Source organism: Dendronephthya gigantea, unplaced genomic scaffold (assembly GCF_004324835.1).
Source record: "Dendronephthya gigantea isolate DGI-Jeju-01 unplaced genomic scaffold, DenGig_1.0 000035F, whole genome shotgun sequence".
In the NCBI taxonomy this organism is placed as follows: Eukaryota; Metazoa; Cnidaria; class Anthozoa; order Malacalcyonacea; family Nephtheidae; genus Dendronephthya; species Dendronephthya gigantea.
Genome location: NW_021163045.1, coordinates 321,719 through 347,584, shown reverse-complemented (window position 1 = coordinate 347,584; position 25,866 = coordinate 321,719). Strand labels below are relative to the sequence as shown.

General features: G+C 35.4%; 3 protein-coding genes across 3 annotated transcripts; 2 read left to right on the top strand and 1 right to left on the bottom strand.

Moving 5' to 3' along the window:
• Positions 1-251: 251 nt before the first annotated feature.
• On the top strand, positions 252-24,872 carry LOC114525822 (integumentary mucin C.1-like). Its single transcript, XM_028547266.1, has 7 exons — positions 252-476; positions 1,894-2,031; positions 2,148-2,285; positions 2,722-2,859; positions 3,249-3,449; positions 3,681-4,177; positions 24,490-24,872. Exons 1-6 carry the CDS (start codon positions 386-388, stop codon positions 3,848-3,850), a joined length of 876 nt encoding a protein of 291 aa, XP_028403067.1. The 5' UTR covers positions 252-385; the 3' UTR covers positions 3,851-4,177; positions 24,490-24,872.
• Positions 4,211-15,108, top strand: LOC114525593. Its single transcript, XM_028546979.1, has 7 exons — positions 4,211-4,441; positions 7,792-7,938; positions 8,292-8,451; positions 12,876-13,069; positions 13,195-13,339; positions 13,733-13,798; positions 14,990-15,108. Exons 1-7 carry the CDS (start codon positions 4,430-4,432, stop codon positions 15,106-15,108), a joined length of 843 nt encoding a protein of 280 aa, XP_028402780.1. The 5' UTR covers positions 4,211-4,429.
• On the bottom strand, positions 18,774-25,679 carry LOC114525592. The gene is made up of 18 exons (XM_028546977.1): positions 25,613-25,679; positions 25,422-25,484; positions 25,254-25,324; positions 23,600-23,704; positions 23,222-23,482; positions 22,361-22,410; positions 22,125-22,209; positions 21,861-22,046; positions 21,631-21,776; positions 21,445-21,553; positions 21,207-21,290; positions 20,907-21,087; positions 20,706-20,795; positions 20,491-20,559; positions 20,337-20,406; positions 20,168-20,236; positions 19,941-20,092; positions 18,774-19,498 (listed from the first exon to the last, which is right to left on the bottom strand). The coding sequence occupies exons 1-18, from the start codon at positions 25,677-25,679 to the stop codon at positions 18,825-18,827; spliced, it is 2,532 nt and encodes an 843-aa protein (XP_028402778.1). The 3' UTR covers positions 18,774-18,824.
• Positions 25,680-25,866: the final 187 nt, after the last annotated feature.

Here is a 25,866-nt window from a genome sequence, read left to right as displayed (position 1 = left end):
TTTGACGGCAACCGAAGACATCGTGGAAATAAGCGAATTCGCTAAAGTGTAAACGGTCCTTATGCTCGACTGATTTATTTGATAGCGATAGTTTCCATAGCGACATTCCCTTGTACGGTTTCAATATCAGAACAAAAAGGGCGGATTTACGCTGTCACGCCTTAGATCGTTAAAATAGGCAACCTTGTGTAAACTCGAGAGCATGCATGCATGCTGCCCCATTAAAAGGGTACTTAAGAAATATTGGGTCAAGGTTGGTTTCGTTTATTAAATTTCCCGATAGGCTCTAATCCAATACCATTTAAAAGCTGGTAGCACGAAAACCCCCTCAGTTCTGTGCGAAACTGGAAGAGGAGTTGTTTCAGAGTAAAAATCGTCCAAATAAATGATGTTCAGAATATTCGTGGTCGCTGCTGTACTTTGCTGTGTTTTGATAAAAATCCGGCAAGTAAATGCTGGTCCTAAGAAAACGGCTGGTAAGAAACAGTGAATATTTGTGATACGAATATCTTGCATGATTAGTGCTATATGATTGCCCGGAATCGTTCATGCAATTGCACGTATGTTAGTAACTACATCATAGACGGTACAATATTCAATATTCTGATAAACTGTTCGCGGTTTACCGTTTTCGACTTTCAATTTGTGAAAGCAAGTTAATATTCCGCACCTATGCTGCAGCCGGGGGCTTGCGATAGACCAAAATGCGATGGATTTTATGTTATCATTAACCATTGTGACACTCGATGTAGGATAATTTCTAAAGCGTTTCAATGGTCTTATTTTCGATTGAAAACATTCATAAGAACTCAAACTCAAACAATACTTTTTCCAAAACTAGGTGAGTGACGAAATTTTTCTGCATGAACCATTAATCAGAGCACGCGAATGAATCACAATATATTGAGCTTTCCAACGCAACATTGCAATACAATACGCAATAAGGAGATAAATGAATGACTTCTCTCTGTCTGGCTATCTCAAATTTGGTCGCCACACTCAGTGGCTGTCCACATGATTGGCTGTCCACATATTAGCCATATAATTAACTAAGGCACCCTGTTTTTAAATTTTTTTCCCTTTTTTAATTAATTGTAAGCGTAGAAAGGTTATATTTATAGGGGGAGCTTCACCATAGACAGTACGGATAAAATAAACATATATTTTAGGCAAGCTATATACAGTGGCGTAGCCAGCCTGACGATTTGCTATGCTAATATTTTGGTGTTCATTGACTGTGAAAACAAAAAAATTTCTAAAGACATGAATAATTATAAAACATGAAATTTACATAGCGGGACAAAATCATCAACTGGCTATATAGACTTAGTTGATATAACTTTCCCTCTCTTGCATTTAATCACAGGAAAGACCGAAGTAGTTCGATCAAGTGCATTGTTTGTCAAAAAGTGTTATTTTTGGCAAACAATATCATGTTGTAACCTTGGTTAGGTTAATGGGTACAATTCTAGAATACCAGGCCAATAGTGCATTCTTTTAAAAATTTTTTATAGAGAGATCAATTTTAGTGTATTGAACTGCATGCCCCGTTCTGTAAAAACGTGTTTATTGTTGTTCTGTGAAAGTCTAATTCATGCATCAAGTAACAAAAAACAAGGTAGTCCTACATATGTCATTTACTGTTAAGAGTTGGCCAGGTATTCTAATTGCTCCGATTAAAATGCGGATACGGATGCGGAACGGACCGACGGAATGGATATGGAGATACGACCAGATAGGATCAAAAAAACAAATATATCGTATTTAAGGAAAGTAATAACAGAACACAGGAGTTTTAAAATTTTGTATGTGTCATACTTAGGTTGCCCTACCCCGAAACTGGACAATCAGCTTCTTAATTTAGTAACACTTTTGCTTACTAATAAATTTCAGTAAGAACCTGCTCTGGCGTGCATCCGCTATCTAGAGTTGGTTGTGGTTATCCTGGAATATCACAGCAAGAATGTGAAAGCAAAAAATGTTGTTGGGACAATAAAATTCCAGGTGTAAAATGGTGTTTCTACCCTGCAGGTATGTCTTTTTCATCTAAACCAATTCCGAAATCTCACTTGCATAGAAAAATACACACGAATCTTACCCATGCAGGTAGACAACTTTAAATTAAAATTCTCATTAATAAATTTTAGGCCCTGCCTGCTCTTGTGTGCATCCACGATCTAGAGTTAGTTGCGGTCATCCTGGAATTAAAGAGCGGTCATGCGCAAGCAAAGGTTGCTGTTGGGATGTCAGTAACAAAGACGCGAAATCGTGTTTTTATCCCGCAGGTATAATTATTCGTCTGAAATTTCATTTCAACTTCTCTTATTGGCATAGAAATTTAACATTACTTTCCTCAGAATTTCCTGGAGCAAAAAGTTATTAATTGCTTTATTCTATAGTTTTCACCTCAATTTCAAGGTGACTATTGACTTTCCTGCAATCTGATTGGTCAAAATTCACTGTGTCTGTGGTTATAGCGTTTTGTTTTTTACATAAGAAATTTGAAATAATTATAATATTTTATGAAATTATGTTGATTCTTATTTGTAAAAATTTAAATTATACCAAAATTTCTTTCGACTCAGTGAATATAGGCTTGTTGTAATCACCTCGCCTTCGGCAACTAATTGTTGAATGGTTCTAATATGCGATATTTAACTGCGCCAGGAGTTTTATCCTAAGCTAGATTTAAATCGAAATTCTTAAAAATAAATTCTGCAGGTCCCGGCTGCTCTAACGTGCATCCACTATCTAGAGAAGAGTGCGGTTATCCTGGAATTGAAGCAGAGGTTTGTGCCAAGAGAGGATGTTGTTGGGATAGCAGTATCAGAGGTGTAAAATGGTGCTTTTACCCTCCAGGTATAAGTATGTGTTATTCGTCTGAGACCATTCTCACTTTTCATTAGCAAAGAAATGACAGATGTATTTGGTTAGATCCATACGATTATACGAAAATAGGGACTGACGGTTCATCTGAATTTAAAACTACCAAAATGAATAAGTATACATAGGTTTCAAAAATTGAAAATGCATTTCGAAATTCGTAAAATTAAAATGCTGGATATGAGAAAAAAATCTCTATATTGTGCGAATAATAAGTAGGTTAATCGGACGTTACACCCCAAGTATTACCATTAAAATGATCTGAAATTACTGCAAAATACCGAATTTGCAAATATATGTATCGTTGTTTAAGATGACAAAATCAAATTCAACTAATATCTACGACATTTTTTCAAACACCCCAGCTATAATGAAAGAATCTATTTCATCGGTTAATCCTACAACTTCAGCAACTGAGCCGACGAAGTGTGCTGTTACTTGTCCCAAAATAAGACTCCCTCGAGTATGTGGGTCAGATGGCAATACATACCCGAATTTCTGTTTACTGAAAGAGACTGCTTGTCAGTTCGACGAAAAAATCAAGATTGATCACCCTGGACCTTGCGGTGAGTAACTAAAACCTTGCAATTACTATTGAATGTTTGATGATCAACTTCGCTGCTCTACGCCAATAGCGAAGCTTGTTCATATATAGGTACGTACCGACCTAATTTTGGCTGATGGCATAAGCAAAAAATGCACGAGAATACCATATCTTGTACTCGGAGTCGTACTCTTAATCACTGCCAAAGCTTTCTATTAATTGACCCGAAAGCTAACCATTTAATTTTGTTTAGCGCCGAAGTGTTCTCAATATTGCACACGGGAATACAATCCTCAATGTGGTACAGATGGCCAGACATATGGTAACCCATGTTTCTTCAAATATGTCCAATGTGATAGTAATGGGCAAATTAGATTCAAGCATCATGGAGCGTGTGGTAGGTATTGCTCAAAAACTATATAGATCTGGCAATATATTCAATAATGCCTAATTGATGCAAAATTTGATATGCATTCCTATCCAGCATGCTTACAAAAAACGCTAAAAAATATAATTATACTGAGTGTGTTTGTATCATAATAGTTTGAATTTACATAAAGTATTTTCACCTTGAATTACTTGATCTGAATGAGGTTCACGGCCACGGCCTGCTGAACTGCACGACTAGACGGCTAAAAATCACCATGTTGCATGATGCAAATTGTTAAAAACAGGAAAAACAATGTTGTACTGCTACCGGCGAACAGCATTAACATAACTTTCATTGTCGTCACATCAAATTATGATTAAGTGCACACCCGTTCCGCGTGTTCTAAATCACATATATTGAGAATTCTAAGTTTTAGAACATCGGATATATGTGACATGGGATGATCATCTGAGCCATCTAACGCGTTCGCTGTTTGCTGTACTGGGAACGAGTTATTTTGTAAGCGCACAATTAGCATGCATATACGAGCGTGTATACATTCTCACGCGCATTCTTGCCCACTGTATATTGCGCTTACCTCTTGGACTCGTCAAAATTTCTAAATATTGCTGATGGCCACTAATTTTCAGAGGAGGTTGGACAGCTGTCACGTGAATTTCTCGACCAATGAGATTGCGCTATTTTCCAAGCGTGCTTGCGAAGATTTTGAGCGAAAATTACATAAGACGGAGAAACATAAAAATATTGAGTATATTTTTTAAAGTTTACTGATTAAAACGCATATTTTTTGAAAAAAGATTCATTGGACTGGCGATATCTGTCGAGATTATCGAGGTAAGCGTTACTTTTTAAGTCGATTTTTATAACTGAAGTTGGTCGGGTCGTTCCGAAGTGATGAGTCATGTGCTTGTCTGTTTACAATTTTCAAAGTTGAAAATCTCGAATTCCTGTGGTTCGATTTTTGAGATTCTTTGTAAGAATGAAGTTAAGTATGTAAAAAAAAAATCGGCTGGATCGACCCCTTGCGACCCCACACCATTTCCGAGATATCGGGCTTTGAATTTACCACTCTTGTTTTGAGATGTTCAAAATAGCGCATTTCGGGTCAATGGGATATTTCCCTTTCAAATATTGTTTAACTACATAATTTGTATATTAATGTAATTTTATTTGTATTCATGGTTTAACTTCCTTCTTTATTAACATTTAGCGGGAAAATAGATTTTTTGTATTTTATATAGATTTCCATTTTTGGCAGTGACGACTCCTATGCTCATTCGCTAACCTAGCGTTTCGGTAAGTGCACATAGCGCATTTCGGGGTTCAATAGAATTTTTTTCTTTTGTGTAGGTCAGTATGGCTGAGGCCCAAAAAAGGGTACACGATCCTCCAATCGATCCTGCATCTTTTAACATCCTCTAGTAGTGGGAAGAACGTCTAGATCGTGTCTGTATTTCTAGGCGAGCTGACCCTGGAGTATTTGTTGCCAACAGAGCTGTAATCCCACAACGTGGGACAACGTGGTCAATTGAGTGTTAGATCAGCACATTTCAAACAACCAGAAGGCTTACCACCACCACCACCTTCACAAAATTGATAAATATGAAACATATTGTGTGATTATATGTTTTCACTTCTTCAGTAAAATAAACTGACATTTTATATTGGTTCTGTTCTTTAGATGCTTGTTGATGTTTACAGTTAGTGTGAGTTAAGATCTGCATTACTAAGCCATTGTGTGTTAGAACTGGCAATATTTATGTATATTAGGTTGATTGAAAAGCTAAAGGCATGAACACCTTATCTAGTACAATTGATCTTCAAGTTTGCATGAATTGTAAATGCTATTAGCATAGAAACAATAACCAATGGTGTGTGTATGCAGGTTTTTACTTTTTTGAACATCATGTAAATATATGTATAAATGCAAAATCTTGGCTGTTTTGTCAAGGCAATTTTACTTACAATATTTTATAACCATCATAAAATTTGATGAGTTTATTTATTTGTTCATCAATAAATACAGATTTACATATTTATACCATGTATTGTATGAATATTTTTCTAATTTTCTTAATATTGCAAGGGTTTGTATGAAATATCACATGACAGTGAAGTGCTTTGGTTATAGACAATAGGTTTTGAGGATATAAAATAGAAAGCCTGGTTTCCATACAACATTGTCAGGGTGTTGTGTTAACCATTAAGAAAAATATCTATCATTATTAGTTATTATGCAACAACTTGATTGTCATATGGAAACCAGACTAAAAACAAGTTGATGGCAAAAATGCTGGAAAAATCTACATAGGTTAGCCAATGGAAATAATTGCAGAAATTCACAACTTGCAAACCCTGGTTCTTATGAAATTATATGTCAACGTACACTCATACTAGCCCTTACAATCTGACCTTCCCATTCACCACGCCTCTTTATCCAGATTTTTGGATAAAATCCTATTTTTAAAAAGTTAACCCGAAACTTGATGTGTTCAACATAGACGTCTAGTATATCTCCTGCTGCAATCAGTGGATGTAAATACTTGCAATGTTCAGAAGCTATATATCCAACATTTTCCCATTGAGTTCCATAATGAAGATCAATAGCAATTGCATTTTGGTCCCGAGGATTCTCCGGCTCTGGTCTTAGTCGAACATTTACTGATTCATTATATTCAAGGGCAAGATATGCCTGTTCCAGATGATGTTGGTAACTTGTTCATGAGCAGCTCCAATGCACTTGAATGGTAGAGCATGAGTGATTTCTTCCTCATCACTTTCAACTTCTTCACTTTCATCTTCTTCACTGTCCTCATTACTAATTTGCTCATTGACAGTTTCATTTCTTTTACTTTGTTCATCCCCATTCTCCTCTCCAGCATTTTCTAGTTCAGCTAAATGCTCAAGTAGATCTCTTTCTATAAAGCAAAACAAAAAAATGCCCGTCTAATACTGTTATGTCTATAAATAAAAACTCACTAGTAATTTCTAAAAATAGAATTGAACGACTCTGAGATTAATTTTTACTTTAAGCATGAAACCATTTATAACAAAGCATGTGTAAAGAAAACATTCGTAAACAGAAATGAACTATCAAAACTTTATACAGCTGTAACTATACCTTCAGATTCATCAGAGAACCAATGATGATCATCAATGTCTCTATTTTCTGTTCTTTCATGACCAAAATCGTTTTCGTTACTTTCACTTGGTTCTTGAGAGGCTTGAGAGCTCCCTGATTCAGATGTGTTATCTAAAGGAGGTAGAAGTACTTTCTGAGTGGGATAAAAGTTTGAACAATTGCAACTTACTGCGTTGATATTAAGCAACGGAGTTTCTTCGATGTCATCAAAATCAGGAGTAACCGCATCCACAGCGCTCGTATTTTCTGTCAATACACGATCCACATCAAAATCCCAAATTAAAAGCATTCTCTCCGCTTTACAATGAATAAATTCATCAGGGATAGTACCAAACTAAAAAATAGTTTCAGTTAAATTTTAATACACAAATCAAGCCTTAAAAGTTAATAAAAAATATTAAAAAATGAGGTGTTGACAAGTACTTTATACTAACCTCAAATGTAGTACTTGCTTTAACGTTGATGACACAAGGAGATTTAAGGCCATTCAACTTCGAAAGCAGTGCTTCGGTGTTTGGTATAATACAAAGTCTTCTTTCAGACGGAGTATTATGAAAGGCGAAATGGCAGCAAAGCCCATGCAGCTTAAAAAACGGTAAACTCGGTACAGTAAAAGATAAGTCGTAATGCGGATCGCAACAATACATATACATCATAGTATTTTGCACTATCGCAGCTTGAAAATCCTGTCTTTCGAAAGCATCCATTTTTCCTATACTCGCAGAGCTCTTCACATCACGACAGTCAAAACGTCAAATGGAGCGTTCGCATAATTGAGCGCTCAATATCCATCATGCTTTGCGGCCTGCTGTCCAACCTCCTCTGACTAATTTTAGAAGCTACAACAATTTGACGGATGATCAAAAGATCATTCTTAGGGCGTTTTATGACAATGGAATGAACACGACGGCAAAACATATGCAGGAAATAATACTGAGAGCTGCCGAACAAGCTGGGGCAACCTACGACCAAGTAAAGGTATGTACTTCCAAAATACCTTAAAATATATAAATATAGGATGCCTTGTATTGATTGGAACTTGACATGAAGTTCAAAGTTTGTATATGAGCCAAAATTGTTATTAGACATTTGCGATTTTGACGTCTAAATAAATAATTTGCATTTTCAAAATGGCGACTGAAAGTTTATAAACTAATAAAGGCTTTATAAAGTTTATAAGGACTGTCACTGTTGTCAGTATTATGTGAACCAAGAGTCAGATACTTTATCTTTCGCGTTTTTAAATTTCCGAGTATTATACATATAGTACCACCTGGGTAGGTGTAAAGTTGTAAACTGTATTTCACAGTTGATACTGAAATTTTGTGTAGAAATGGATTGGAAATGAAAAAAGGAAGAGAAAGCTAGGTGAAAGTAGGACAGAAGAAAACAAGCATGAAGATTCAGATGACAATGTACTAAGAATAGGTCCTCCACTTAAAAGAGTAGCATCTGGCTACAACATATTTTCATCAAGCATGCTCAGTTCAGGTAAATATTAAATGCTTCCTTATCATCAGCAAAAATGTCATATACCCTTATCCATCCTTTATTTAATGCTCCTCCAGCAGTTTCTGCCCTCTAGCAACCCTCCCCTCACAGGCCTCAAAATAATGTTGGTCGTTATTCCATTATATCTGATTAACTATGTATAAAAGTTACCAGTCGTGAATGCTTTGATAATGCTTTGATCAACTGTTAACATTTTTAAGTTATTACAAAATACTGTTGTTACAAAATTCAAATTACTGTTGTTATAAAATAACAGCTTGTTGCTTTTTGTTAAATGTCATTAATTGCATTATTGTAGGTACCCAGCTAGTCTAATACATCTTATATATGAAAAATATTGTTTCTACTACATATTATTATACATAAAACATACTCCCAATAGGGCTTTTCAGTATGTACTAACAAGGCTAAAAATAGGTATATTTCTATCTACAATTACGTTATTGACTATGCTATGTTTATAAAATATGTTTACAATTAAGAGAAATCCTAGTTATATAGTTATACTAAGATTTTAATACTTTAACTAAGATAGGTTTCCGTTAACGTTATTTGTTAACATATTTTTCTTTAAGTGCTTCTTAAATGTTTTAAAAGGTAGTTTTTTAAAATCTTTATCTAAAATGTTCCAGATTTTTATTGCTCTATAGCAAAAACTTCTTTGACCTGATGTTGTTTTGCATGGGGGAATGTCAAGGTCGTCTTTATTCCGGGTGTTCTTGTTGTGAACTGCATTTCGTTTTAAAAACTGGTCACATAAGTACGGCGGTGCAAGTTCGTTCATGCATTTATAAGCCATTAGTGTATCTCTGTACTGTAAATGTTCCTTGACTGGGAGCCAACCGATCGCCTGTAGTACTGGTGTTATGTGGTCGTATTTCCTTGTATTTGTTATGATCCTACAAGCAAAATTTTGTACTTTTTCGAGTTTTTTTATGTTTGTTGCCGATGTATTCGACCACACCGTAGAGCAGTAATACAATCTGCTCATCACTAGGGCATTGACAATCGTGTGGAGGGTTTCGCTATCGAAGCTGTCCTTTACTCTATTTATTTGGTACAGTTTTGCCATTGAAGATGATATGACGTGTCGTATATGATGATCATAACTTAAATAACTGTCCATGAATAGCCCTAGGTCTTTGGCGTAAGAGGAAGGTGTGATCTCTTTTCCTAGGAACGAGATAACCAGTCCTTCAGTAAGGTTTCCGATTAACTGTCGAGTGCCTATTAGCATTAATTTTGTCTTTTCAGGGTTAATTAACAGCTTATTTGCGAAACACCATGTTGCAATCCTCTTAAGATCCTCTTCTATGTTACTTTTTGCATCGATTATATTCGTGATTGGAAAGGACATGAATATTTTCGAATCATCCACAAATGATTCTAACTTAGCTGTTTTTGGTGCTGTTGGAAGGTCGTTTATATAGATGCAAAATAACAGAGGTGACAATTATTGCCCCTTGTGGGACGCCATGAGTGATTGAAAGAGTTTCTGATACTGCAGAGCCGATGCGTACGTATTGCTTTCTGTCTGAAAGGTAGCTTCTAAACCAATTTAGAGCCTTACGAGATACTCCAATATTGCTTAGTTTTTGAAGCAATATTGTGTGGTCGATGCTATCGAAGGCTTTGGACAGATCTAACAGAATAAGGGCAGATAGCTCTTTGTTATCCATTGCGTTCAGGAAAAAATCGTTTACTAATATATTGAGGGTTTCCGTTGAATGGTACTTTCTGTTTCCACTCTGGTGTGCCGTAAGGTGGCCTGTCCGGTTTAAAAAACTCGTGAATTGATTTAAGGCCGCTTTCTCACATACCTTCGAGATTACATTGAGCATTGAGAGGGGACGGTTGTTGGAGGCTATTTCGTGATCCCCTTCTTTATATTGGTATGATTTCTGCTATTTTCCAGGCTTCTGGAAACGTATTAGTTGTAAATGAACTGTTGATGATATCCGTCAGGGGGCCTAAGATTACTTGGAGGCAGTCTTTAATAGTTCTCATACTGATTTTGTCGGGACCTGGTGATTTATTTGATGGCATAGATGTTAGTATGCGTTCAATTTCCGCACAGGTAACAGGTATGAAGTGGAATGACTCTTCGATCGGACATTGTAGGTTCTTGATTTCACAGGCAGACATGGAAGATATATTGATGTTATTATCTAAGGCCAGTTGCGTAGCTGTTTCGGCGGCTGTTATCCCTACTGACTGGAAAAAACTGTTAAAATCGTTGGCAACCTCTTCCTGGTTTTTGCTGTATATTGGGGTTGTTTTGTCTCTAGACGGAATGCGGCTATGAATTACTTTCCAAAGTGACCCAGGTTTGTCTTTATGTGTATTAACTTCAGTGCGGACGTAGTCTTTCTCTGCGACTTTTAAGGTGGATTTGATTGATTTTTGGACTGTTTTAAAGTTCTTCCAGTCCTCCATTTCTCGTGTCTGTTTGTATCGACGATGTAGCTGGTCTCTGTAGATCATTTGTTTTTTGATGTCAGCAGTAACAAATGGACAGGATCGACGTCGAATCTTGACCTCTTTAATTGGAGCATGGACAGCCAAAGTAGTAGAGAGGACATCATTAAGTTTACTGAGTTTTGAATTGACATTGGAATCGAAAAAGATAGAAATGAGTTCTTGTGATCTTGTACCAAGATGGGTAATGAACTTTGAACTATCATAGCTTTTATAGCTTCGCGTCAAGATGCTCTGTACTAATGGCTTAGGAAGTTTCATGTTTAACGCGGTGTATACTGGTAAGTGGTCGCTTATGAGTGTGTCCATAACACCACTTTGATGGACAAGGTTGGGTGATGAAGTTATGATTACGTCGATTAGTGATTCACAAGTGTTTGTGATCCTGGTTGGTGAAGTGATCAATTGCTTTAAGTTCATCTCGTACATGAAGTTTTCCAATGCTGTGGTCTCAGCGGTGACCTTCATGGTGTTGCAATTGAGGTCTCCCAAAATAAATATGGGTTTGTCCTGCATGGCGGCTTGCATATAACTTGCTTTTAGGTTGTTTTCTAGGCAGGACGGCGGGCAGTCTGGTGGTCTATATGATACACAGAGCAGGATAGATCTTAACTTTTTAGTCTGAAGTTTGAGCCAACTTTTAGTTTTTTAACTTTTAATCAATTGTTTTTTTAATCAATTGTTTTTGCTTTTTTACTCTGATCACAAGTATGTCCAGTAAGTGAGTGAATCTGCCAGTGAACCTGCAAAATTTTATCTGTCAATAAACAGTGACTGGTGCCTATTTTTTGGGCCTGCCCTCTCAGAAACCATCAGAAAGATATAAGCCCTAAAGCCCTACAGTACAACATCTACCAGTATTTACCAGTGAAATCAGTAGAGTGTATTATCCAGACCAGAAGTTAAAAAGACAATTGTATAGTACTAAAATCATTCATGCTATTATGATGTTTACAATGAAGAAATGCAGTTTAAAATCACTTGCACTTGATTGAATCACTAGTACAAATTATTAGAGCCTTCAGTTACAAAAGGTTTCTGAATTTGACTTGTGCATGTTCACACTTTGCATCAAATGTTTGTGGAAAGTGATTGAAAATTGGCTGTTCTGTAAATCACTATCCTTGGCTCAATTACAAAAATTCATGTTATATTGCAATTTGTTCTGTATTGCATTCTTTCACTGTTGCCTGATATGAAAAATATCTTTCTGACTTTCAAATTCCAGAAAGGACTCTTCAAATTCCTCTAATGGTTTTGGTAACACATAGCCCCACACTTTAGATATAGTAGGTAGTTAAGGTATGTAATATAGGCCCCTGGGGGCTAAATTGAGAAAATATGGTACCTTGAAATATGGAATGATTCTTGAATAAATGTCATTAATTCTTGAATAAATGTCAATAAATGTTATTTATTATTCAGCAGAACAAGAACCATATGTGCATATTCCTACTCATAGTTTTCTGTGACTTTGTCTGCAATTTTTCATTAACCCCTGGAGGGGACATGGAGGCTTAAACATTTACAGCTTTTTGCAATCAGTTGGAGTACCTTCCTCAACGATTCTCAAACTTTTAATGTTCGGCTAGAATTTGAACCCATGCCACTGGCTTTTGTATAAACAAATTATACACTCCATCAAAAAAAAAATATGACAAATTTCCTGGAATAACAAGACTAGTATATGCCAAAGTTCAAACACTTTTATTTAATATTATACTCACAGAACATAATTTTATTTGTTATTGAGTTTTGCTTACCAAAATTTAGCAGTCAACTGGCTGTTTTATCTGCCATACAAGGAGTCAGGTTGCAATTCTAAGTATAATCTGTTTTATACCTCTAATTTATGTATGTGTCCCCTGCATCTGTTTGAAATAACAATGAAGTTAATGTGTATGTTTTACTGCATTATGTTATAGACTTGTGCAAGGCTATTGATTCAAAATCGGAGAAAATGAGATTTGTTTCGTCACAATGGCAAGCTCTTAGTGCTGAAGAAAAGAATGATTGGAAGAGCAAAGCCAAGCAGGTTGACAGAATACGTCCACTAGAACTGGGAGAAGACGAAAGACGAAAACACATTGCCAAGACAAAAAAAAATCTCATGAAAGAGGTATGTAAAGTAGATGAAGAATAAGGAATATGGTCAATTAATTCACTGCTTGCATTGCTTCTCAAGATGGTGAGGAGATCCAAGTGGTAAATTTCAATTCAATTTATGAAGACTTTTTTTTAAAGATTTCTTATCTGGAAAACCTGGGATGCGAGGTGGCTGTTGTGATGATAGAACCAAGTGGAAACATCAATCAGCATGGTTCAAACAAAGGTGTTCAGTTTCTCATGCAAAACGAAGCAGTGGCAATAAAGTTCATGGAATTCTTTGGTAATGTATTAAAATGTACTGTAGATTAATTTAGCTTATGCCTATCATACAATAGTAACTCCAAACAAAATAGGCGTTTTACCAATTCAGAAATTCAATTTTATACCTAATAATCAATTTTCAATTTTATTAAAATGTTGAAACATTCAAATTCCTACTTTATTAAAAGTTGACATGTAGAAGCCTAGTAATATACGGTAATTTACGGTAATTTATTAAGTTTGTACCTTACAATTTTAAATACAATGCAATGGAGCATTTGGAAAATTGATTGACTATATTACCTGGAGTTTCCAGTGTGTTTTGTTTGTACTACTTTTGTTGATACTGTATTGTTGATGTCATAGTTGCTGTAGTGTACATGTAGTAAAGTAGTCAACATTAATTCCACAGATCGCCCGGCGGAAGACAAACAACATACCCGTGCCGATGTCCAGAATCTGTTCAACGAGAAATATAGTAAGTGTTTTGTATAAACCACACTTATTTCCAAAATAATGATCGCTTGTGTGAGAGAGGATTGCCTACACGTGTGTACTGCTTGTAGATTGATATCTTAACATGGCTTTTAATTATTTATTTTGTATTGATGAACTAAAATATAGCTAATTTATAATTTATATGTTTAAGGGACTTTTGTTTGGTCATAATGGATTAGTAAATACAATCATTGACAAAAATATTGTGACGAGCCGTCGCCCCCCCCCCCCCCCTCCCTCAACCACACCCTTTCCACACCCCTCCCTCACCAACACTTCCAAATCAATGTTGCCTGGATGAAAATGCTAGAGTATCTCGCAGGCAAGATGCGCTAAGGCTTCAACATAACAATTCAACATTGATTTGGGGGAGGGGGGTTATTTGAGCAGCAATACTGTCGGCAAAGTTATTTTATATGCTGTAAATTACAAGCACTTTTGTTGAACATTACAGCGAAATTTTTCAATGATTGTACATTATATTGTGATGATTTCTTTCACTGCAAAATAACTCACACACTTTGAATTTACATCACATGAACTTATCCAATGGTTGAAAGTACATTGGTACAATTGGTATTATTAATATCCATTATATGGAATGATTGCGGTGGATTGTGGTCATCTTTGCTCCTTCACAGCTAAACTTGAGACGTTTTTGTCACCAAAACAAATATTAAAATATAGTGCTATGCGTTTTAAAAATCGAAAATTGTAAGCTGTCGAGTCACCTAAACTAACCATTTTAAATATTCACTTGATAGAGAAACTTACAAAACCCTTTCTCGCACTAGCACGTCCTTACAATAACAAGACATTAGTTACATAATTAGAAGTAGAAAGAAACTATGGAAGAATTAAATAAACTAGAACTAAAAACTATACAAAATAATTATTTTAAGGAAAACTGTAAACAATCGATTTGAATTTCTAGGCCTATTTGACTTTGGTAGTTTCTGAACTTTTTACACTTTTAATAACTTTATATAATGATAGATTAATATTTTTTAATTGTAAAAATAGCCTTTTGTAAATTTATGATGTAATTTAACCTGTCGGTTACATTATACAGGTAAATCTGTCAGGTACATACATGTACATCATCAACTTGTTAACAGATTGCAATAATCGGAAAGACTTACAAAACATTCCGTCTCTTATTTTACTTTAGGTGAAGCATGTGGGATTCCTGGCAGTAGAGTTCCTTACAAAAAAGGTGGTTTTACAGTTACTGGACTGCCTGAAGGAATTATTTTAAGAAGCCGCTCAATTATGGAAGTGATCAGATAAAGAAAGTAATGATGAATGCGGAAGAAATTATCTTTCACATCACACGAGAACGAAACATAAACGATTCAAAACTAACCCATGACCCACTGGCTAGTACATCTGTACCTTCAGACATTCAGAACTTGCTTTCTAAAATTATTGAGAAGGAACTGATACCTGAAGTCGTTTCTGGCAAGTATTCAATAGAAGAAAAAGATTTGGAGGTTAAGGATTTGCAAATTACCGAACAAGAATTTCAACATCTCACTACCAAGTTTCGAAAGTACTTCACTGAAGATGGCTGGAATTCCCTGAAAGGAAACTATGAAAGTGCTTGTAACCATGAGGGTTACATAATACCAGTCTATACCGAGTCGGATAAACCGTACTGGCTGTTCTATTATCCTGGAAAAATATCCAATTTGCTAAGTCTGGAACCAAATGCCGAAGTTTGGGGCTACTGGTTGAATCAGACAAAAGAGCAATGGCAGTATGAGTTAATATTTTCAAATAAGAAAATGTCAATCAATGCCATTAACATCATTAGCGTCCAAAAATGGTTCATCTGAACCAATTCTTCTCAGACGAAAGATCGTTCTAAAGAGAAGGAGTCAAGTTGTTGTGTGCCAATCATTCCATGATAGAGTCATTGCGTGTTTGGAAATTATGGATATGTGTGAATAAGTTTTAATAGTCATTGTTGCATTGAAACTATATCTGACCGCGTTCATTCACTCTATTAAAGGCTTATTACGTTACATTTGCATTTGTGTTTGTAATGATTCGTCAACGCACCTTGACCTTGTCATCATCAGTCATCTGGACACATGCATAATGACATGCATTTAATTAAAAGTTCACCTGCAATAGAGCGTATTTTTGAAATGTGAAGTCATCAAATTATTTTGCCTTATCTATTTGAAAGCTGTTACCTCAAAAAGTTTCCGACAAAAATTCTATCACATTGCCCGCTATTTCTTTCGGCTGTTAGAATGTATTAATTTATGTGCAAACCGGACCAAACCAACAACTGCAGTCTAATGGAATCCTGGTAGTCGCATTTTCCGTTACCAACTATGAAAGGTGTACATGCATGGTTTGAAAAGGCCCCTTTAGTTTCAAATTAGAACAGATCTCATGTTACACTACGATGTTTATATCCATCTAAAATAGGTTCTTACCCAGGAACGGCCCCCAATCCCTGCTTATCTTGTTCTTAGGGGGATGCTCTTTCAAAAAGTCTCTTCTAGTTCACGTCCAATCATCATGAATTTCTCAATAACTCACAGTTCTTTGCCTTAGTTCTTTATTTGTGCAAAACCATCTCATAATGATGTTCAATTACTGTACAGAGTTAAAATTTCAGATCAATTGAGAGATTGGAAGTGGGCGATGAAAGAATAGGCTCAGCTTTTCTAACTTAGGGGTGTAATTAATATAGGGTGTCAGAGCAGATCATGCGTGATTGAATTCAAACTTCACGAAGGAATTACTGCTTAAAACTTTGCACAATTATTCGTATCATAAAAGATGATACACAGTTAAAATTTCAGATCAATTGAGAGATTGGAATTGTACGATGAAAAAATAGGCTTAGCTTTTCTAACTTAGGTGTAACTATAGGGTGTCAGAGCAGATCATGCGTGATAGAATTCAAACTTCACGAAGGAATTACTGCTTGAAACTTTGCACAACTATTTGTATCACAGAAGATGATACACAGTTAAAATTTCAGCTCAATTGAGCGATTGGAAGTGCGCGATGAAAGAATAGGCTCAGCTTTTCTAACTTAGGGGTGTAATTAATATAGGGTGTCATAGCAGATCATGCGTGCTTGAATTCTAACTTCACGAAGGAATTACTGTTTGAAACTTTGCACAATTATTCGTATCACAGAAGATGATACACAGTTTGAATTTCAGATCAATTGAGAGATTGGAAGTGTACGATGAAAAAATAGGCTTAGCTTTTCTAACTTAGGTGTAATTATAGGGTGTCAGAGCAGATCATGCGTGATAGAATTCAAACTTCACGAAGGAATTACTGCTTGAAACTTTGCACAACTATTTGTATCACAGAAGATGATACACAGTTAAAATTTCAGCTCAATTGAGAGAATGGAAGTGCGCGATGAAAGAATAGGCTCAGCTTTTCTAACTTAGGGGTGTAATTAATATAGGGTGTCAGAGCAGATCATGCGTGCTTGAATTCTAACTTCACGAAGGAATTACTGTTTGAAACTTTGCACAATTATTCGTATCACAGAAGATGATACACAGTTTGAATTTCAGATCAATTGAGAGATTGGAAGTGTACGATGAAAAAATAGGCTTAGCTTTTCTAACTTAGTGTAATTATAAGGTGTCAGAGCAGATCATGCGTGATTGAATTCAAACTTCACGAAGGAATTACTGCTTGAAACTTTGCACAATTATTCGTATCACAAAAATGATACACAGTTAAAATTTCAGCTCAATTGAGAGATGGAAGTGCGATGAAAAATAGGCTTAGCTTTTCTAACTTAGGTGCAATTATAGGGTGTCAGAGCAGATCATGCGTGCTTGAATTCTAACTTCACGAAGGAATTACTGTTTGAAACTTTGCACAATTATTCGTATCACAGAAGATGATACACAGTTAAAATTTCAGATCAATTGAGAGATTAGAAGTGTACGATGAAAAAATAGGCTTAGCTTTTCTAACTTAGGTGCAATTATAGGGTGTCAGAGCAGATCATGCGTGCTTGAATTCTAACTTCACGAAGGAATTACTGCTTGAAACTTTGCACAACTATTTGTATCACACAAAATTCTACACAGTTAAAATTTCAGCTCAATTGAGAGAATGGAAGTGCGCGATGAAAGAATAGGCTCAGCTTTTCTAACTTAGGGGTGTAATTAATATAGGGTGTCAGAGCAGATCATGCGTGCTTGAATTATAACTTCACGAAGGAATTACTGCTTGAAACTTTGCACAACTATTTGTATCACAAAAAATTATACACAGTTAAAATTTCAGATCAATTGAGAGAATGGAAGTGCGCGATGAAAGAATAGGCTTAGCTTTTCTAACTTAGGGGTGTAATTAATATAGGGTGTCAGAGCAGATCATGCGTGATTGAACTCAAACTTCACGAAGAATTACTGCTTAAAACTTTGCACAATTATTCGTATCACAAAAGATGATACACAGTTGAATCAACATAATAATTCCTTCAAATTTCTTAATTAATTTAACTTGTAGGTACCCCACGTAAGTATTTAACACTGCATTAAACTTGCTGTATTTTAAAAATACTTAGGTGGCGCACTTACACAAGCTAATTTAATTATTGATGTCACCAAGCAAACATACAAGAATATTATTCAAATTTCTTATTTAAAAAACAACAGAGCTATATTCACCAACAAGAGACTATCACTTCAAACACAGTGAATTTTAAGCAATGAGGATGCAGGAAAAATCAATAGTCACCTGGAAATTTATACTAAAGCGTAATATGCGAGGGACAAATTATTTCAATTGTTTTAAATAAATAATTTAATTTAATATTTGTTGTTATATAATTTTTTAATTTTTCTTTTAATAAATTAAAACATGCATGTTTCCACACATTAGACGGAGACTATGTTTGTGCACCAAAAATAAATCAGATTGTATAGACAAGATATATAATTAAAAAACCTATTATGTACATCAAACATCATGCAAAATGATACAGAGAGCTTCGCATTGATTTAGAAATCCATTTCAGATTCATCTTCAACCTCGTCATCTGAACTGTCTAAAATTGACAATATCTCATCGTCCTGTTCTTCACTCTGTTCCTTTTGGTCATCTAGTTGATCCAAGTTCTCGAAAACGTGTTTGGTAGAGGGCATGGTGCTTTCATGACTCCATTCGATTTTTGGAATGGACGATGATACATTATCTGGTAGGTGATTGCCAAACGTTGCACCAAGAACAATTAGTTTGTTTTCCTCTTCCAGAATCTTTCTTTGAAGTATGCACCGAATTCCTCGAATGAGTACGGTTGATGACGAGTCATTGTTGTCCTTCAGCCATTCTAAAAAACTTGACTTTTGGGTTTGGTGATACGTAACAAGCCTACACATTTCAGTTTCCAAATAACTTGTTTCCTCCTTGCATCTTTGGATGAAATTATGCAAATCTATTGCGCTTTTCTTCACAGAATATGGAACTTGATCCTCACTCAAAGTGCTTTCTCTGAAATCCTTATATAGGTCGGATTCTGGATCTTTTACCTTGTCAAACTCTAGCTCTTCTGGCAACCCAGTTACATTGTCTTTCCAAGCAGCAAGGCTAGCGTTGTACTTTTCAACAACTACTTTAGCAGAATTCGTCCTTTGTGTTATCTGCTTAGAAACTTTCTCTGCAATTGCTTGGCCGTCTATTAATCGATAAAAAAACACAAACGAATGAGTCATGTCAAACTTAGAGTGGGAATTCCCATTTAAAGCTCATCATTACAAATGAAAGTAATGTCGATTCATAGGATACGGCACACCGTGAATAAACATGTTGAAAACTTAAAACAGTTTTACCATTGCAGTATTAGCATACGAACTTAACTTCCATTATAACATATGACTACTAAAGGGGTCGTACGCGTCTACGCGACGCAAGCCTTTTTAATGTTTACATTATTTTGTTTTGCCTTCATTTTGAATAAAAGGCAGTTTATGAATCACTAGTCCGCTTAATTGATAATTATATGGTGCCAACCTAAACTAAACAACCAAGCATAATTCTTGGATCATCAAACGATCACAATTTGAGTTAGCAAAAAAAAATACCTGCATATTTTCGCTTCAAATTTAATAAGAACATACGTTCGACTGCAAGTGAGTATAATTTTTCTAATGCCTGGTTTCGCCTATCCCGAAGAACAGACAATGCTGCCACGTTGAATTTCTCCTCGCCCATTCTCCATCTTGGGTGAACCTTGTAGCTTTTTTCAATTCCCATGACAATTTTTAAAATCCTGAAGTTACATAAAGGTATATATGACTTTTAACACCAAAAACAATTCTATTCGGTCGCTAGTTCCAATACTTACGCTTTCTTCCTCTTTACAAGCTCGTTTATGGTTTCATGATTTTCAGCTTCTGTTGAAGCAATGCCTTGTCTGTAGCATACCATTATAAGTATTAGAAAATATTTTGTTAATTAAAAATAAATGAACAATCAGCCAGGAAATGCACAAAATATATCATTATCAGTCTAACCTCAGTTCCTGCAAGAAAACTAAGTTCTGTACGTATTTAGCCTCCCACGACATGGGCGATGGTTTTCTCTCTAGAACATCAACAGTTTATGATAATATTACACGTCTTGTTACAAATGAACACGGTATTTCCTTACGTTATAATTGGTACATACTGCCTCTCGTTAACAACATATTCTCTTCTGCTTTCATCCAAGAGTTAATTACATCAGTACCATAGGAAACTGAAATTGAAAGACCTTTCTATTATAACGTAATTCGACCTATGACAGCACTATGATACTAACACTTACATTGAAATTTTCCGCATATACAAAAGCCTCATCCAATAACTGTTTAATACTATCAAATGTTAGATAAGATGTTCTACCTTTTAAATCTGAAAAGATCTCCTCCAACTGTACTACTGAGTTTTCCATTAGTTTCTTTGTTTTTTGCATTTTAGACAACAATGCCGGACCTGTGGGGAAAAATCAAGCATTGAATTACAAATATATAGTCGCAAAAAGATTACCAATACTGTAATGATATTGGTGGCATAAATCCACCAAGGCAGAAATATTCAACTAGCCAAACTGTAGAAGACGATGTCTTGCATGGTGAAGAAGCGCATCTGTCAATACGTCAACCCTTCGACCAGCTGTCATTTCCTTCGTCATTGATGAAAATCCTCTGAGGTAAGACCAAAGTCTTTCAATTCCTTCACCGTCAGTAAGGCCAAATCCCTCCTTTCTTCTAGGACCAAAAGCAACCTACATTTCGGGACAATTCTGAGATAAATAACAACATGCGACATACTGCATGACTGCACCTAAGAATGACAATTAAATTTTTGATAACAAAACCGACAACTTCTAAACCATATATTGACCTGGCAAGAAGATTTATGTCCATATGCATGGAAAACAGGAATTGCCAAGTCAATGCGTCCAAGAATGGTATGCTCTTCGTTTTTCTATCAAAAATAAAATATATATGCAAATGGAAATTCATATATAATAAATATTCAATACATGTAAAATTGCACATGAGATTACATCTCCAAATGACAGAACTTTACTTCTTCTTAGAATTTGAGCTGTAATCAGGCAGCTACGCCTATACCTTACCTTTAGGTGGGCAGACAAAGTACATGCAATGTCATACATTATTTTAACATCAGTATCCTCATCATAATGACACAGAAGCTTTTTAACCTCATACACTGAATAAGCTATCCTAAAATATACAGTATGTTGCACTAAATTACTATCAACATGTACACTTGCACTTTAATTTGATGACTGTTTGCTCACCTTTCTCCATGTTTGATACTCATAAATCCCCTTGGGTATTCATGTCTGCATACTCTACCAAACACTCCCTTCTCGTCAAAAAGCTTATTTCTTCCTTTGGATCGTAACATGTTACTAACCTCACCAGATTTAAATTCATTGCAATCCTAGGAAAACAGTGGATTCTTCTATAATAATGATAATATTCACCAAAACTACTTTTTACAGTACAATCACCAGTAACTACTTACAGTAGGGGCTTGCTTTGCCTTCTTTGAGTTGTCATCAACAAAGCTATCGACATCATCCTGATTGGCAAAAAATGTACCATTGTGTCTGGCAGGTAAAAGATTCGCACCAGCAGACTTTTTTCTCACAAGCCCAAAACATCCATCCATGCACTCAATGGCAACATTCTTGTCAGTATCAGTTTCACTCTACAAAATTATCACAATATGTTAAATACAAAAAGGAGAATGTGACATAAAAGAAAAAATACCTGTGGAGTTCTATACCTGCAAAGGACATAACGGGCAAACATTGTCAGGTTTTTGTTGCAAGACAAATTGTTTCATTGTTTTGAACAAATGTTGGTGATATCTACATAAATAAAATATTATTGTTGGTAATGTAAATATATATATATAAAATTGAAGTTTAAAATTTATCATAAAAAGTTGCAAAAACAATAAAATAAAATATTTGACAAGAGCAGTACTGTGTCATGCAGTTAACCAAAATACGCCCCTACCTAAATTCATCAAAAGAATCATCATTCAATATTTTATAGAGATTCTTAACCTTAGAAAACCAAAAAATATATATAATGTATGAATAAATTTATTTATCTATGGTATATAATTAAAGTGTACCATATATGACATAACATTGATTATTTTATAACACAAAAGAAATCTTTAATATGTTTTACATGTATATATAACTTATTTTCTAGTTTCTCACTTCATTTCATGGTTTGCTAACGAGACATTCCAATTTGTGTGATATGTAAATAAGTGTATATTTGCACGTCCACTAATTATGAAATTTTAAACTTCGCCCGGAACATGAGTATCTGCACTTTGTAGACTTTATAGTTACTGTATACTAGTTAGCTGGCAACCAAACTAACATCATAATTAGTAGGCAAATATAATTTAATGTCTTATACATCAAACAAATTGAAATATCTCATGAAAGCTGGAATCAATAATATGTAATAAATTATAGTTATTTTCTTTATCTATTTAATGCCCATGGCATGACTCTAGTATTTTACTCTGGCTAACCCTATATGATTTTACTTGTCCAATGGAGATTCCAAGCATCAAAGTGTTAATAAAACAGTCAAGTTATTGTCATTGAGAGCATTTAGAGTTTTTATAGTTAATCCCATGTCATTTTCACACAGATAAATATTACACAGTATATAATAATTTATACTTGGTATGCAGTATGCTCAATATTATTATTATATTTTAATCAAGAATTGTCTATTTAGAAAATATATAAACATAAAGTATTTGGAGAGGTTAGGTGTCAAGAATTTGTTCTGAATGATGTTGAAATAGCATGGAATTACTCAGCTTCAAATGTACACAAAATAACATACCCAAACAGGAAGCATATTGGACTTATTGAGGCCCAACACATCACAAAATTTCTTTAACGATACATGGCATTCCAATAGAAGTGTCTCAGCAAGTGTAACCAACTTAAAATGAAATGCAACCTGAGGTCTAACAGCTGATCCTGGCCATAATTGGAACTTTACAAGTGTAACTGCAGCATCTTCACAGTTACAAAAGTTGATCCATTTCAAGTGTTGATGCCCTAATAAAAATGCACCATAGGAGAAACTTACAGAACTTTTCTCAAAATTATTTTAGGACTGAAAACAAACTTGAATACAGTTATCAAATCCACAGTACCAATAAACCACCTCTGACTCCTGAGGGAGATGCAAAATAAAATGAAGGCCACACAGTACCTTTTCATCAATACAATAATGTTTTGTGCTGTGCAGTTGGACAATTTCTTTGGTGATCAGAGTCAAAACACCATGATTAACAAATAAAGGAACAAAACAACCATCCTGAAAAAATAAGCAACATTAATTTTCAAACAGGGTCTGGGTAGGTCAGTTCTGAATATGTAATATACATAAAAAGATATTGAAATATGTTTATATTTTACGCCAAAGACATCACACGCACCTTGAAAATTTCAAGTAGGGAAGACGTTGCGTCGTTCGTGGATAGTTTTCGCGCAGTTGATGCAAAAAACTGTCTAGGACCACAATCCACGCAGCGACAAACAGCGAAGTTGTTATGGCACTCGATGCACATTATACTTTCGTCACAAAAAGCTTCTTCCTCAATGCGTGCTTGCAAAAGAGACCCCTCACATCTTCCCAACTGTGATACTCTTTCACCCGGCGCAAGTGATATCGTGAAAGACTAGAAAAAGCTTGGTCATCACTTTCATGGCTGCTATTTATATCGTCGATATTTGAACCATAAACATGTTCTTCTTCCATTCCCGTTGTGAAAGACTTCTGCTTACTCGAACTTGACTCCTGAGAAATCTTGCAATAGTTCTTTGAATTTAAACGCACATGTCTTGTAGTTTTTTTTCCCTTTGTTGACTGCGTATTAACGCGAATTTTGCATGCCTTAAAACGCTTGCAAGAATCCGCCATTTTGGCGAACTTCTATTTAGAATTTATAATACACAATAATAACAAATAACTCGTTCCCAGTACAGCAAACAGCGAACGCGTTAGATGGCTCAGATGATCATCCCATGTCACATATATCCGATGTTCTAAAACTTAGAATTCTCAATATATGTGATTTAGAACATGCGGAACGGGTGAAGTGCATATATAACAAATACAGGTGTGGTTTCTACGAAAGTAATCAATATAAATTCATATTTTGTTTTATGGGTTTTTAATGCCCTTGTGATGTCAGTAAAACTCAAACTATGCAACTTGATGATGAATGCTGAACTTAAAAAGCCTACTTATATTTATTTTTTAGAATCATGAAAAAAAGATTTAAGATTCTGACACGATTTTAAGGATTGTTTGTTTTGCCATGGATATAGAAATTTCCTAATTATTCAAGCGTGTATTTGATTATATACTGATGATATGCATGATGCTAGTTCAAGGTTTATACTGTGAAGTTTTATTCTGTCATATTAAATTAGTTTAATGTTACTTCGATTCTATTAAAATTTCTTCGTTAATCATAAAATTTTCTTTGGTAAACTAGCTGCAACTTCTAAGCCTGTGCAACGTCTATACTCGAGGTAGTGACCGTTCTTAGACACCATGCCAAATTTTTTTTGGAAGCGTCATATTCATCTCATGCGGGCGCCATAAAAGTGACGTGCACTCATTCTGAACGTAGCCTAAGTTGAATCGCACGATAAAATGTCGATCGCATGATATTTTGCACTGATTGGAAATCGGCCTTTACATGGTACAATTTTTTAATTTATGCAACTTGACTCGTAAAAACATTGCGAAACAAGTTGCACGAGTAAATGCATCGTTTGACTTTCTTTGCAATGTCCAAAATTGTGGCGAAACAATTAATAAGGCGCATCAAGTTTTGCCCCAACTTAAAACTGACTTTTACATTGTGCAACGCCAAATGAGACTTCTCCTCTAAAAAGTTAACTTGAAAGAGACCGTATTTCAATGCTGAAAAAAGTGAGCACACGTACACAAGAGAATATGTGGTATTCGGCTGAATCATATTAAAAGCCCCCTTTATATGCGGGTGATATTGCGCACATACCTGCATTTATCTTTGAGTTTTGACGCACACCGAGTGCAAATTCTAGGCTCAAATTACACCGACCTAGAATAGATAAAACAAAATATTTAAAAATCGGCTGACCGGTTTGGCGGTCTGAGATTGTCACAGTGCTGAGATTTTATTGACACTACTGCGCATGCTCGAAATCGAGCCTGCGATACGGCCGATACCAGTACGCGGTAACGCGCTCTGAACAGTCATCGTGCTGAGATTGCACATAGCCTCCTCCGCAGGCATCTCTTATGCATTTATATTAGGCATTTATATTTGGCCTGGGTTAGCTGTGTCGGGGAAGGCGAGGAAAAAAGTGGGAGAGATCTCACGTAATTTTTTTTTCTCACTCCCTGACACAGCTAACCCAGGCCAAATATAAATGCCTAATATAAATGCATAAGAGATGCCTGCGGAGGAGGCTAGATTGCAC

Excerpts from the sequence above, each read along its gene's own strand:
- LOC114525822 (XM_028547266.1), top strand. The coding sequence starts at position 386 with ATGATGTTCAGAATATTCGTGGTCGCTGCTGTACTTTGCTGTGTTTTG. Across the intron at positions 2,286-2,721 it reads ATCGTGTTTTTATCCCGCAG|GTCCCGGCTGCTCTAACGTG; the intron begins GTATAATTATTC and ends TAAATTCTGCAG. Across the intron at positions 3,450-3,680 it reads TGATCACCCTGGACCTTGCG|CGCCGAAGTGTTCTCAATAT; the intron begins GTGAGTAACTAA and ends AATTTTGTTTAG.
- LOC114525593 (XM_028546979.1), top strand. Across the intron at positions 13,070-13,194 it reads AAAAAAATCTCATGAAAGAG|ATTTCTTATCTGGAAAACCT; the intron begins GTATGTAAAGTA and ends TTTTTTTTAAAG. Across the intron at positions 13,340-13,732 it reads AAAGTTCATGGAATTCTTTG|ATCGCCCGGCGGAAGACAAA; the intron begins GTAATGTATTAA and ends TTAATTCCACAG.
- LOC114525592 (XM_028546977.1), bottom strand. The coding sequence starts at position 25,679 with ATGCCTGCGGAGGAGGCTATGTGCAATCTCAGCACGATGACTGTTCAG. Across the intron at positions 25,485-25,612 it reads GAGCGCGTTACCGCGTACTG|GTCGGTGTAATTTGAGCCTA; the intron begins GTATCGGCCGTA and ends TATCTATTCTAG. Across the intron at positions 23,483-23,599 it reads ATTATTGTATTGATGAAAAG|AAAAGTTCTGTAAGTTTCTC; the intron begins GTACTGTGTGGC and ends AATAATTTTGAG.